The sequence below is a fragment of the Anser brachyrhynchus genome, assembly GCF_964034855.1.
Source record: "Anser brachyrhynchus genome assembly, chromosome: 12".
Lineage (NCBI taxonomy): Eukaryota > Metazoa > Chordata > Aves > Anseriformes > Anatidae > Anser > Anser brachyrhynchus.
This window is the reverse complement of record NC_137707.1, coordinates 14663363-14678580: the sequence shown is the minus strand read 5'-3', so window position 1 is coordinate 14678580 and position 15218 is coordinate 14663363. Positions and strand designations below refer to the sequence as shown.

The following is a 15218-nucleotide window of genomic DNA, read 5'->3' as shown; positions in this document are numbered from 1 at the left end:
AAGATACAAATACTATTTCAAAAGTTAAGATGTTGAAGTTTTTTTTCTTAAAAAAAAAAAAATCAGGAATTGATAATCACTGGCAGAAGTTTGTTCAAAAAAAAATTTTACTTCACGTAAACAAGCAAAACTTATCAGCCTGTCTAGGGTGAGAGTTAGCTCTGCTGATGAAGCAATTCCAACACAAAACACCTGATCCAGAAGCACAGCTGCAACCATTAAAACAGGGAAAAAGCGGCTTTTGCAAGCTTTTCAGTCTCATCTCACCCCAATCTCAAGTAACAAGAATAAACTGCCTTCTCTTAGAACTGGGGAGGAACACAACATAAAATAAACAACACAGAAATAATTCCTGAGTAAAATTATCGGTATCAAGAGAATGGGAAGAGGGATGCACCAGTTAAGGGGTTGTCTCAAAGCCAGCACTATCAGAAGTATTAAACCAAGAGACAAAGAAATGCAAACAATGTTAATTCTGTACTTTAGTTATATAATTTTTGAGAAACACTTTTTGTGGCTGAACACAGAGGGTAAGAACTCTTTCTCAAACAACAGTAACACTCAAATCACAGTTCTTTCCCAAGCTTCACATCTTTCTCTTTGGTGAAAGAACGCACGTTTAGCATTTTCTGTATTTGTTTTTCTTATTACATTAAACTACATACACATAAAAACAGTAATCTCCTTCAGAAGTCCTCCACAACACAGCAGGTCTAAAAATTCAATTGCAAGAAATAAACACATGTATCAAATAGAAGAAAATAGATTTAGGACTTACCCTAAGTTCCTGGCCTTCTCCAGCGATGTAGGCAGCCATATGAAGGCACAATGAAAGTGCTTGGGGATCAAGTCTGAGCTGAGAAGATAAAGACCTTTTTCATACAGTCCTGACACTACTTCTGGTGCATGCTGCTTCCAGACACAAAGCCAAACCGTAAGCACACCTCAGCTTCTAGCAGTTACCTGGTGTACTTGTCTCCAGCACCCAAATTATACGACCCCTCCCTCCCTCTCCAGTGTTCAGAGCAGGCTCCATCCCCTTCCACAGGTGAGGCACATAAACCCTCAGGGGCAGCCTGCTGGGTCGCATCCACCAGGCCAGGAAGGGAGGCCTTAGTCACATGGCGCTTTATTCCTAAGCATGTCTCAAGAAAACTTCAAATGCTAGAGGCAAATGTGCAGTCTTGTTGGGCAAATGGCGGGGGGGGGGGACAGGCACACGACGAGGACCAGATGGGGACACGGCTGAAGGAGACTGACATGGCTGAGGAAGGCTCCCTGCACTCTCCCACCACTCCTCTGCCTCCCCCAGCCCTACAGCCAACATCCCCCCCGGCAAAAGCCGCCTTCTCTTTTAATTTCATTTCGGTGGCCGTCGAGAAGGGGCTGGGCACTGTGGGGCGCCACAGGGGCCCGAGGAGACCAACGGTCACAGGGCCCGCCCTGAGCAGAGGACGAGGGGAGCACGGCCGGGGCAGGCCCCAGCAAGGCCCCGGGCACAGCAGCGCTGCTCCTGAGGGGTGAAGGAGCCTGAGGCCGCAGAGGGGATACAAAGTTTGTTAGCATTTTTATTTTAAACGCTGGATAAAGATACATTTTACTCAAATGTGCTTTTGTTAATTCTTTTGTTGCTTTCTGCTACAGGACCAACAAAGCTCAGAATAACTCCAGGGTGGGGCTGCTGTCAGGCACCTCATGAGGGTGTCTGCTGGCACTGCCCGGCCCTCATTGTAGCTTATAGAAATAAAAAAATGTATAAAATATTTTCTTAAACTTACACCACTCCAATCCCCATGTTAGATTTTATGCATACACACAGCCACAAAGCATGAAACAGCTGAGTTCAGTTTTGATAACCAGTTTCCAGCATCTCCTTCTGAACAGGGATTAAAACAACAGCATTAACTAAGCCTCCTTTTTTTTATTACTTTTAATTATTATTATTAATAATTTTTATTATTAAAAGAAAGCTCCATACAGCCTTTAGGGCTGTAACCTCTGTTCAGGTAAGGGTAGGACTGCAGACTTGCAGATTATGCAGCCTGCCAAGGAAGGAGGAGAGCACGTACAAACAACAGTGGAAGGAGCTATTAAAAAAAAGTGATTTTTTTAAGTAGATTAAACATCATTTTAGCTAACAGACAACCACAAGTCCTATACAGGCTGTTATAAGAAAAATAAGACTTTTCAACTCAACACAAAGCCATAAGCAAGATATCATCAACTGGATGGTGGCAGAACGTAATGGTGTAAAAAAATGGACTGGTAGGTCCATTTGTATTTCTTGAAAAGGGCCTCCCAAAATTTTTAGAAGGGGGAACTGAGAACTATTCTCCACAAAGGCACAAGGACTGCACCATTATAATTAACATTCTCCTGTCTAGTGTGCATGTTACTTTAACAGTAAGATTTTTGTAGACTTAAGACAAATCTTGGAAACAGATTAATGCATTCCCGCTTTAAAATACCAAAATAAAATATCGTAGTCCCAGCCAACTGCAGTAACACTTTAAGCAGGAGATTTTAGTGATGAAGTGGCATCTGACATGGGATGGTTCTGACTAGAAACAAACCCAATTATCTTAGTCAGATATCCCCCTTCATTTTTGCTACAGAAAGGTTTCTGGCTCTGCCATGACAGAAATGTAGCATTTTGGGTTGTGCACAGAAAAGAGAATGGCCCATTTAGTCAATGAAATTCTAAAGTGAACACAATTTCAAGTTCAATACTCATTTTCCTCTGGCACCAGAATGAGAGCTAAGCATGTAACAGCTGCATTGCTTTGCCTGAAAAGTGTTCCACTGCAAGGGAAATATTTATCATGTACATCTCTTTCTTGCCAGAACGTACAAAAAAAAGAAAAAGCATACCATCTCACAAAACATATATGCCCATCTAAGTCTATGGGGAGGAAAAAAATAGGTAAAATGTTACTTCGCAGAAAATAATGGCCCATGAAATTACATTAAAACAAAGTATAAGTTGCTCTCAAAAGCCAATACACATCGTAAGCATCTCTTTTATTTGTTGTAATATAAAGAAGCATACATCATTCAGTTCTTTTAAGTACAACTCAAATTGTGCACTAACAAAAAAGATCAATCCAGACATCCATGAACATGTCAAAACAGGATTCATTACATTTTGCTCTGCTGGTATTGCACTTGGAATAGTTTTGAAGTAAGGCACAGTAAAAACAAAGTCATTTAGTGCTTCTACAGCAGATGTCTTTTTTTTAAACACATGCTACATGACGTAAAAGTACTTCTAGCTTATGTATATACACACAGGGAAAAAGAAAGAAGCATGCACTAGAGGATTTAGATTTCAACATATCTTGTTGTTTCATAATATACAAATAAAGTAGTTTAAAGATGTAAACAAATGCATGCACATAAACTAGAGCAAAATCTTTAATACAGTATCTGAAAGCTATTATGCTTAAATAAAAAAATATAACTTATTAGTACTCCGGTTTATGTGCCATTTTTGTCCTGTAGAGATTAAAAATCTGGGGTGGGGTCAGGGAGTTATGGTTGGGAAGAGAGCATTTTTCTGGTTTTGTCTTTGTTTTTATTTTTTTTGCTTTACACATTGGCAGCAGTACACTGGTAGGAAAGACAAATATGGCTTTTGCAAAACAACATATAATGAAAACATGAGAAAGCACAATTGCATTTGGGGTCCAGTATCCTGGTATTTTCCAGTCCAGAACAACAACAAAAAAATCAATTGGATCTATGCTTTGAATTGGGAATGCTACACATTCCAAAAGCCCTCTCTAAAGACATTTAAACTCTACAAAAACCAGACACTTTGCCAAGTGTAAACTCTTAAAAACTAAACACAAGAATCTGAATGACTCGAGCTTCATTTTCCACTTCAAATGCTACTAAACAGGCAATAGGTTTCTCCCATGGCTGTGATAGCTGAAGTGCTATTAGATTGTCTTCAGAATTAACTAGATGCCAAGAGGGGGGTTGCCTATTTTCAAACAAGTACATTAGAGATTAAGTAAATTAACTGCATAATTTTTCTTTTCACTTTTTTCTTTGGCATACAATACACCATTTTTCTAATTAAATACAGGACATGTACCACTCTACATTCCAACATATCATGCTGAAAAGGCACATTTGCTGCTGCGTGGGTGGCAAGGGAAGACTCCTTATTTTGTAAAGGGCACAGTGTTCAGTGCGACATTCTTTCCCCATCCCCCAGAGAGTGTTTGGTTAGACCAGGTACAGTTCTACACATTGGCCTCCCAGGAGCTGTCCGTTTTTCTCAGCCACTGCTTTCTTAGCTAGATCCAGGCTTGGAAAAGTCACCAATGCCTCTCCGCTGGGCTGGCCACTGAAGTTGTAAAGCACAAGGATGGAATCTGCATGGAGCTGCAAGGGTACAAGAAGACAAAAGGAAATAAACTATTAAGACCGAAGATGACACCTAGAAATGCAGTTTTTAAATGCTGTGCATCAGGTTCACTCCGCTCCTGTGTTTGTGGAAAGAGATTCCAGATGCAAGAACAGAAAAAGAAGATGGACCAAAGATCAACAGAATCAGCAGCTCTTATTCTGCTGGAACAGAATGATGTAGACATAATTCCATGCAGAGATTTTGCTAGACAAGTAACTGAGCTTAGAGGTTGACCAGAAAGAACTTAGTTGTTAATGGAGGGTAAATTGAGCAAGAAAGACCAGGCATTCAGTGAATAATTCTTGTACTATGGGGACTACAGGCAAGTGACAAAGGCTATGAATGCATGCGGATATTCGCATGTAAAGTTTAAAAAAAAAAAGATGGATAGAGATGTATTAGAGTTCTGTGTCGGGAGGATTAGCTGAACTTAAACACAGATATACAGAGCAAGAAAGATTGCTCAGTGAAAGCCGAAGCACTGCACCAGGTCTTACTGAATCAAAGAAATGTTTATTATAATTTCAAGGAGAATAAGAAAGACAAGATAGAAAATGAGATTATTTAGTCATTGGAGTTGATTTACTGTGAAGTGCATTTGCCCTCCTAAATTCTTAAAAGACAGTTTCAAAATACTGAGTTTAAAGCAGATGCGTCTGTATTCCCTATGGTGCCTCAGCCATTTCTTACAACACACTGGAAGTCCTTCCAGGCTAAGTTTAGAAGTCCCATTTGTATGTTGGATAGAAATGAATCTGCATGAAATTTCAAAATCAAAAGGTTGAAGGATCAAAAAAGCTCAGCATACAAGATCAGTCTGTCACAGAGATCAGTGCCAGACAAAACATAAAATCTGTGCTGGAAAACCAACCATTTTATGAGCAGCAGCCTGATTCAAGTTAAGTTCGTGTGACATATGTCCTCATGTGTTTATGAGGAGTTAAAATATTTAGGATTTTTTTTTTAATAGAATTTGTGCATGCCTAGTACACCACAATAGACTTCTCTGTTATTATCAGTAGTAGTTTCTAATCAGTTTTGCATTCAAATATACAAAAATAAAGCAATACATGACACAGCTTTACCCACCCAAACACTTAGCATGCAGTAGAGGTATTCTTAAGATATAAGCAACAGTACACTTTAGAAACTAAAAGAATGTATAGAGACATTTAGCACTGGCTTCACACAGAATTAAAGTTAATCAAGAAATAACATGCAGAAAGAAATTCAAAGACAAATAATACATCACATCTGAAGCCCAGTTCAGGTTTAGAAATAAATTTATAAATTTATTTCAGAAAAACATTATGCTCAAAGAGAAAGTTGTATGCAGTTTGGTTTGGGCCACAATCTGAGCTAAAAGACAGCCTGCTCTAAAATAGCTCTTTAATGTTAATCTTTATATCAGTCATTTAGCATCAGTCATGAATGTAAGTTCAATATTGAAGTTCAAAGTTGAAAACACACAAAGCACAGTCAGCCTGCTGAGCACATATGACCGCTTTAAAAAGTAGTTTAAAAAGCAGCATTAGTATAACACTAGTGCTAGGACCCAGAAATTAATTTTATTTTAGTAAATTAGAGTTGTATAGAAAGTTAACAGAGAAGACTACATATTCCACAAGCAACATAAGCGTTAAACAAACAAAAAAACTTCATGTTCTTTAAGACCTATGTAACAGCTTTACATTCTGATTTACATGGAGAGAAACATGATTTCTTTATGTACCTATATTAAAAAAATAGATTCAAATCTGTACAAATCTTTTTTTTTTTTTTCCTGAATGGTTTGCTATCAGAAGAGTGGTATCTATAATGCTACTTTGGACTGCATAGAATTGAGCTACTCCATGAATTATTTTCTAGCCAAAGCCTGTTTCCAACTAATACATTGTAGAACCCTGTAGCTGACCTGGGTTTCCAGATAATCTGAGTAAAACAAGAGAGACAAACAGATTGTCCAATGCCACATAAACACAAAAATGCTCAGAGTAATGCCAGGTATTATTCTGTGCATCACCAGGCCATGCAGCCTCTACACTATATTCTCCTTAGCAGATCTAATAGTGACATGAGAACCCAACTAATTTGAAAACAACTGAGTAGATGGTGATTTTGTGAAAGTAGTCTATGCTATCTATGCAGATACTGCTATTAACATGTATTATTTGATTATCTTTTTTTTAAAAAAAAGTTTCAATACAAAAAAAGGTAAAAAACACAGTAATTAATCAGTCGCATTTTGAATGGAATACAATAGTATCTGGAAGTGATGAACTCCACCTAGGTCACAATGATATGCCTTTAAGAAGTACATGGTAGTGCTAAAAATGCTTGGGGAACTTTACCATCAGCAGTTTTAGTTAGTTATATTAGAAAGCCACTATACCAAAGAAACCTCTCCTAAAAAAGAAAGTATGTAGTTCACTTTTTATTAGTGAGATCAAGAAACAGAAAAAAATTAACCTCTAGACAGCTATACAGTATAGAAAAAAAAGCCAGAATTCTGTTGTTCTGTGCACACATTTTGTAGCCATAGCAAGCAAAACACGTCTTATACTGACATGTTAAAAATAAAATGCTGAAATGAAAGCTTCACATGAAAATAAACACTAATCAGCTCTTCTGGAAGTCTAGCACACCATCTGAGCAAAACCAGGCAATCGCACTACATCCACCACCACTATCCCAACAACTACAAATCACAATTGACCTATTTACTTAGGTTAGTTGATTTTTTAATAGGACAAAAGCAGAAAGATTTAAGCAAGGATCCCAATGCAAGCTAAGAAGGGGGAAAAAAAAACACAAGAAAGCTCTGCATCAACAAGCCCTTCTTTCCCTTCCCATTCACCACTAGAGGTCCAGTTTCTGCCAGTCACATCTTACCTTCTTTGGAAGTTACAAAGAGTTACAAACAGACCCACTCTTTCGGTGCTTGTAACACACTCCTTGCTTGATCGCTCAGCTGAATAAGGCCATTGTAGTCATCGGGTGCATACTACAGTACAAGTGTGATACATGATAAATCAACAAGAGAAGGAATAGTTCTGGTACAGCAAGCCACACAGACTATCATTTGCAACCATAATTAAGAGCATCAGCTACAACAACTGGCAGGAGACAGTGAATTTGACAGACACCATTTTTAAGCAAGATGAAAAAAATACATCAACTGAATTACTGGTTGTAGAAATAGATTTACAGTAAAGGCACGTGGGGAATATTCTGAACTGCATATTTGAGCAGCTCCTAATTAAGGAGGGAAACAGTTTAGACCATGAAGTATTCCTTTTTTTCTTGTACTTATGAGACTTAAGTATCAGCTAACAAAACTCTTAAGTTTGCATAATCATGCTTCCAGTAATGACTCATTGGGACAGCTGACCATCTTCCAGCATGCATACTGAAGTGGGGGATTAGAAGAAGTGTACAGATCTCATTCAGATTTTTTTTTTTTTGCAGTCGTGGAAATAAACTGCATCTTCTCTAGCGCAGAGTGATTTGCATTTCAGCTGCATACAATACTTGCACTATATAGACTTTACCAGTATAGTTAAAGAAAAACAATGTCCCAGCATGAATGCACTTGAAGATTTTTTTAAAAGCATTTATACTAATATAGCTTATTTCCATACCAAAAAGAAAAAGGAATAAACTATACAGTATAACTGCATCATGACAGGTTTGTAGTAAATATTTCAAATAAAAAGTGACCGTACAGTACAGTTGCACCAATAAAACAAAACCCCCCTCACTTGTGGGTCAGATCTAACAAAAATTTGAGATCCTGAATCTGAACAGTAATTATGTATACTATTGGAGGGCCTGGTACAAATATGAAAGCTATAGTCAGAAAATAGATCGTGAGGAATACAAAACATTGTTTTGTATCTATATCTCATCTCTCCAAAATGACATATCCCAGAAAAGGGCTGAGCATGTTCACACATGCTACAAACACTACTGCAGCAGTTCCTATAATCCAGAAGACAAAATGTCTGGTATGACTCAAGCTATAGAATATCCTTTCAGTTCTCCCATCTCCCCAAAATGGCTGTTTTGCATTAACATTTTAGAGGGTTGCCAGAAGCATACAATGTACACATACTATGCTGGCTTCTTTGATATTCCTATAGTACAAAAAGTCTCCTGCCAGCTTGGGGAAGAAATTATATTATATTTGGGTGTACAGGACACATTGTATCCATCCAAAGTGAAGTTGAAAAGGAGAAAAAAAAGAAAAACCACAACAAAACCACCATCACAGTATACACACCTTCCACAGAGAACAACCAAGAGCCCAGAGAACATAAAAGAAAAGAACCTCCCAGAATTTTTACTACTGGATTCTAGCCACCTTAGCCACCTTCACATCTAGACCCATGCCATTAAGTAAAAGACAAATATAAGAAGTATTTTCTAGATAGCCTCTGCCAGGGCAACCAGACCGTGCAAATATTAGATTTATCAGTTCCCAGACCTGCCCTTGAAACAAGTCTACAAAACGTAAGTTTACTCATTGGAAGGAATGTCTCAAGATAGTACATACTTTAGATTATCAATAGATGTACAGTATGTAAAGGTCTATAGTCTCTAGTGAGGGAGAGTGTTCAAACACATAAGCAATGAGGAAAACATGAAAGTGGGAAAATTACCCTGCACAGAAATGTCAAAGTTGTCGGACCTTAGGCCTAGGCCTAAAAAAGAAACAGAAAAAGGAATAATAATAATAAAAACTAGAACTAAGTTCCAATCACAAGAAAAAAAAAGATAAGAGACAAAATGTAATTAAAACAGAAGTTGCAGGATAGTAAATTCTTCAAACTTACGGATTACAAAGAGTAGTACTGCATACCGAGACAGGAAATAAAAGTGGGGGAATTCTTATTCCCTGTGAATGAAATAGGAACTACCCTACCATGCCTGAGGAAGTACACCATCATGAATACTTCCAGTTGTCTGCTTTTTAGAAATCCATATTAAAAAAACCAAATCAAATGACCCAGGATAAACAGTGTAAAGTCAAGGGTGATTCTACAATCCCATTGCTCAGAATGGAGATCCTGTTCTGCTCGTGGGCCCAATTATATTTCCATTTAGATATGAAAAACGCCACCTAGTGATTTAACCCCCCATATGACTAGTTACAAGTTCACTGAGCTAGATTCTGGCTGTTTCTGGTATAAATGTTACTGAGACCTGAGACAACACACAGCTTCATACTGTACTTCAGAATTCCACCCTTAACAGACAAGTAACTGGTAAGAAGTTACCATCCACTGCAATAGTTCCCCCTTTAATTTAATTCAAATAAAATTAAAAGTAGACCTCACTGTTCCTACCTCCACTACCCTCATCATCACCTTATTCCTATCTTCCTTGCTTCTCTGAGCTGAAACACAGCCTCTTTCCTCAGACCTGCTGCTTTCTCACCTCCCCTCCTTCTGAGCTCACAGCTCTTGGAGGGCTGGACTAGATGATCCAAAGAGGTCCCTTTGAGCCTAAAAGATTCTGTGATTCAGAAGTTTCCACTCAAACATCTGTTTATTGTCTTTGTCAGTGACAAGGACAGTGGGATTGAGTGCACCCTCAGCAAGTTTGTCAGTGACACCGAGCTGTGTGGTGCCATTGACACAGCAGAGGGAAGGGATGCCACCCTGACATCTGGACAGGCCTGGACAGGCCTCAGAGGTGGGCCTGTGTGAAACCTCATGAAGCTCAACAAGGCCAAGTCCTTCACCTGGGTTGGGGCAATCCCAAGCATAAATACAGGGTGGGCAGAAAATGGATTGAGAGCAGCCCTGAGGAGAAGGACCTGGGGGTGCTGGCTGATGAGAAGCTCAACATGAGCCAGCCAGGTACACCTGCAGCCCAGAAAGCCACCCGTACTCTGGGCTATACCAACAGCAGTGTGGGCAGCAGGGTGAGGCAGGGGATTGTCCCCCTCTGCTCTGCTCTTGTGAGTCCTCACCTGGAGCCCTGCTATGAGCTCTGAGGCCCCCAGCACCAGAAGGACAGGGACCTACTGGAATGAATCCAGAGGAAGCCACAGAGATGATCAAGGGGCTGGGGCACCTCTCCTATGAGGACGGGCTGAGGGAGTTGGGTTTGTTCAGCCTGGAGAAGAGAAGGCCCTGGGGAGGACTTATAGAGGCCTGTACCTAAAGGGGACCTGCAGAAAAGCTGGGGAGGGACTCTGTCAGGGAGGGCAGTGATAGGACAAGGAAAATGGCTTTAAGCTAGAAGAGGGTAGGTTTAGATCAGATATTAGAAAAATTCTTTACTCTAAGGGTGGTGAGGCACTGGCACAGGCTGCCTAGAGAAGCTGTGGATGCCCCATCCCTGGAGGTGTTCAGGGCCAGGCTGGATGGGGCTTGGAGCAGCCTGGGCTGGTGGGAGGTGTCCCTGCCCGTGGCACAGGGTTGGAACTGGATGGGCTTTGAGGTCCCTTCCAACTCAAACTGTTCTGTGATTCTATGTCAAATGCAGTGTTAAATCTAGTGGTCTACTGGAATGATGCAGTAGCAAATCTAGGTTGTTAAGCCATTACTTTATCTATGAAATACATGTCTACCAAAGTTTTTCTTCATCATACCCTAATAAACTGGATATTCTCACATGTTCACGGAAGACAAACAGGAGTGACCTATTTCCTAGAATTAGGTAAGGAAAATGCAGAAACAAATTGAGACAAATCAATTTTCTCCCCCCCCCCCCCCCATTTTTTTGCTTAGTCTAGTAAGGAAGAATACACAGAATACCACTGTTAAACAAAGAGCTCCATTACAAAGGTCAGCTTCAGATGCTAAGGACATCAACACTGAGTTACAAGACTGTGCCCTGGTGCTATACTGACCCCTTTCAGTGGTTTTAGAGATGCGAGCTAAGATAAAGAAAGATGAAAACTACATATGGAAACCAGATGTGGGAAACTAACCTAGAAGGAAACAAAACAGAACCTTTGTAAGCAGTTACCTATTAAGGTCCTGGGGTCAATAATTAGTTCTACAGCAAGATGCAGCAAGATGCAAGATGGCAGAAGGAATATGCATACATAACAACCAAAAAAAGTGCAGCAGACTAGGAGAGAGAGATGCTGCTGAATAGTGAAGACTGGTGTTTCCCCATTTCCTACATTTTTCCCTTGTCAGTTCCCCTGTGGCAGTAGGGACTTTCATAGCTTAAGACATACAGTTACAAGACCATTATTGACAGACATGCAGTGTCATGACTAAAGCAAAATAATTTTTCCTGAAGGACATGGTGCTTCTTCATAGAGTCAGTGGTTTACTTTACAAGTCTATATATTTAAGTCTTCACTCGCAGGGTGGTAAGGCACTAGAACAGGTTGACAAAAAGGTTGTGAATGCCCCATCCCTGGAGGCGTTCGAGACCGGGTTGGATGGGGTCCTGGGCAACCTTATCTAGTGGGTGACATCCCTAGCCATGGCAGGAGGGTTGGAAATAGATGATCTTTAAGGTCCCTCCCAACCTGAGCCATTCTCTGATTCTATATCTACCCTTCTAGGTATTAACATTTGAAATGGCAGAGATTTTTCAACTCATGTATATTAAATAACACCATTATTTTAATATTAAATAGTATATATTACAACAGACTAAAATAATACTAAATGACAGATGTATATTAAAAAACACTAACTCCTCTTTTCCTAGAAGAGATGACCAACCAGTATCTCCAGTATGGTAGCACCTCCCAGAAAGACTATCTGCTATACTTTCTGTGCTGCAAAGCTTATTCAGGTAAGAACCAAAGATATATTGGCTAACAAAGACATAGAATATTACACTTTCTCCTTGCATACACTTTTTTTTTTTTGATTCCAGCCATTTTATTGCTCTCAAGGCTTTGGAAAAAAAAATAAATCTAGATACAGTAAGTCTGGAACATAAAGAATCCAATCTGATGACTAGGTGTTTGCAACCTTTGGCAAAAGAGTTGGCAGAAATAGCAAGAAATACAAGGCAGAAAAACTGTAACTGCTAATTTACTAGTCCTGTTCTCACAAATGCTTTCTTCATACAGACAGTATTTCCAGATGGAGGACAATTTTAGGAACAAAGTAAAACAAATAACACTCTATATTCCACCTGCATTGGAGTGAGCATAACACATCTGTGTTGTCAGTTGACTTAAAGAATTCCCACTTACTATTATTTTATCACATCCTCTTTCTTTTCGCTTCCCTAGGCAGAAGGTGCTACAACAAGAATTGGCACACAGACGAAGGGGTATCCCTCTCAGACTGTGAAGTGCCAGATTTCAAAAGGAACCCACTGGAAAGAGAACACCTCTTAGTTCAAGCATGCATTTCATAGGGGGGAAAAAAAAAACTAATCCTTAAAAAAGTCCATAACAATGAAGCCTGCTATCCTAATACAAGGGAGAAAGGTTAATGCTCTTGGAACTTAGCCATCTATCCATTCCCCTACACCTCCTTATTCCTGTTTTAAGCACAACTCCCCACCCCAGCAAGCCTTGAATTTGGGGTCTCCAAAGACTTGGAGGATTAATATACTGCAAAATATTTTTTTTTAGCTGAAGATAAAAGGCACTTAGGCCCACTACAGGTTTAAAGAATATTGACTTTAAGCCTGTTCTACACAAAAACACTTTCACAAAGGAGTCCCTACGTTTCCAGCCTAGCCTGTTTTTCAGCAAATTCAGAAGGCTTTAAATAACATTCAGATGGTGATCAGCTTTGTTCTGATACATAACTACACATAAAACCATCACCCAACACTTAGTTCCTTCCTTAGGTGCTTGATTTCTCTCGCTGCACTTACTGATGTGCAGAGTGATGGCCAAAAATAACACTGACAAGTCTGTTGCTTGTTATTACTATTCTGCCCCACACTTTCCTCAAGCTTTTCCCAATAGGGTCTGAAAGACAGATTATTTTTTCTCAACTTTAAAAGAGTCTCTACACAATTGAAGTCTTTGAACCATAAAGGAAGTTTCTGGTAAACATCATAAATCCCTTATTTCAAAATAATGACCAAAGACCTGCAAACCTGCTGAGAAGCTGGTGTTTTAGGACTTGTCAGGGCAACAGCTACTGTCATGTCCTATTTCAATTCTAAGGGTTGTGTGGTTTTTTTTTTTTGTCCCCCACTCCGACCCTGAGTATTTTTAGCTATGCAATCAGCCAAATAATTGACCCAGTTACATTACAATATAACTAAAAAGCAGTTTAACATGGAAAAATTACTAAATGAGAAAGTATTAATATTAGCAATTTTGAATGTTACAGTGCACTACAACATTATGAAAGGTGATGGGGAAAATAACCATCTCCGAGATTTACTATTAAAATTCTTCACAGGTTTTTCAAGATTGTTTAATGCTACATACATTAAACACATACAAACTAGAAGGAATTTTTAACAATAAATATAAGAAAGCATAACTTCAAGAAGAAAACAAGCTGCTGGATCACTAAACAAGAGCCTAGTGCTGACAAAAATAAATGAAAATTAAAATGAGAGGTAAAATGCTGATCTGCAGATTCTTACATAATTTATTATTAGAAGCATGTACTGATATTGAGACCAGCTTGCTGAAGCCCATAATAAGCAAAGTCTATCTCTTAAGAGGCAGGTCTGGTATGAAAGGTGTTTTCACTTAAATAACAACATGTGAATACATGCAATATATGGAGCCCATGAAGACTGAAGGAAGAAAACAGAAGAGCATAAAGCAGGAACTAAAACTTAAAACTTGCTCCTTTCAGACAAGGACATACAAAGACAAAAAAAATCACCCTTCAATCTCAGCTTTTCCGATCTGTTTCCCAAGCCCATTGAATATGAACATCAATTAGTTATGCAGAGATTAAAACCATGCCCAAAACCACTAACGATTATTAAGGGCTCACTTTATAAATGACCAGAAGCATCGTGCAATGTATCCTTGGGCAGCAGCAGAAAATGAAAAAATAATGAGGAGAGAGGGAAGGGGGGGAAAAAAAAGAAAAAAAGATTAGTTATTCCTCCAGAGACATAATATTGTCCCAGCACAGTAAGTCACCACCTCTGTTTTCCCCTAAAGGAATGAGGGAGTATAAAACTAGTATTACCACATGCGGGATTCCAAGAACAATTCAAAATAATTCCTTGGCTCCTTTATAAGATATTGAACCCGATCTCATTTGGACAACATCTTCTAAAGAAATCAAAGAGGTGACCAATTTAATAACTGTAACTAATGATGTCAAGAGGTTGCAGCAGAAGAATATGAATAGCTTTCACACTGGCAAAATTTCCATTAATTTGAAACATTTCATTGCATAACACAAAGGCTAGAAACTATTCTCTAAATTCAGAAGTAAGTAAAAGCTCAAATACATTGCCAGACCCAGAGTCCCGCTTCGCTAAATTGAAGATCTAGTGGATGACAGGGCTGCTAGAAGTTGGAAGTCACTGACCTGCTCCATGCATAGACAGGCTCCTGTCATTTTTCAACAGCACACAAACTTATAGCTGAATTTCAGTTTAGGAAGTAAGCTATCCCCACACTTAAGGTTTTAATACAACCACCATCCATACATCCATCCACCAAAAAAAGTCAGTTGAAAAAAAGTAAACTATGAATGGTTAAAAACAGATTATTACTGCTGCAACGTTTGGGGGAAAAAAAATTTCTTCTTTGCATTAAAAAAAAAATCCACATCTCAGCCTTCAGCAATACCACTATTAACCAACTTAAAGAAGTTTGAAGGACAAACTCATGTAAAAATTGCCTTCTTTTTCATGCATACCACTTGAAGAGTGG

The 15218-nt window shown here is 39.0% G+C and overlaps 1 protein-coding gene across 7 annotated transcripts in view; it reads right to left on the bottom strand.

Moving 5' to 3' along the window:
* Positions 1–3000: 3000 nt before the first annotated feature.
* Positions 3001–15218, bottom strand: part of ESRP2 (epithelial splicing regulatory protein 2) — a 45856-nt gene continuing 33638 nt past the window's right edge. For 3 of the 7 annotated variants that reach the window (XM_080553020.1, XM_080553019.1, XM_080553022.1), the window contains 2 exons: positions 7310–7421; positions 3001–4392 (listed from right to left, as the gene is read on the bottom strand). In XM_080553020.1, coding sequence (XP_080409146.1) covers positions 7332–7421 — 90 coding nt within the window. In that variant the 3' untranslated portion in view covers positions 3001–4392; positions 7310–7331. Of the gene's footprint in view, positions 4393–7309; positions 7422–9099; positions 9121–14322; positions 14357–15218 lie in introns of those variants that run through there. The other 4 variants (XM_080553018.1, XM_080553017.1, XM_080553023.1 and 1 more) reach the window with 3 other exon arrangements.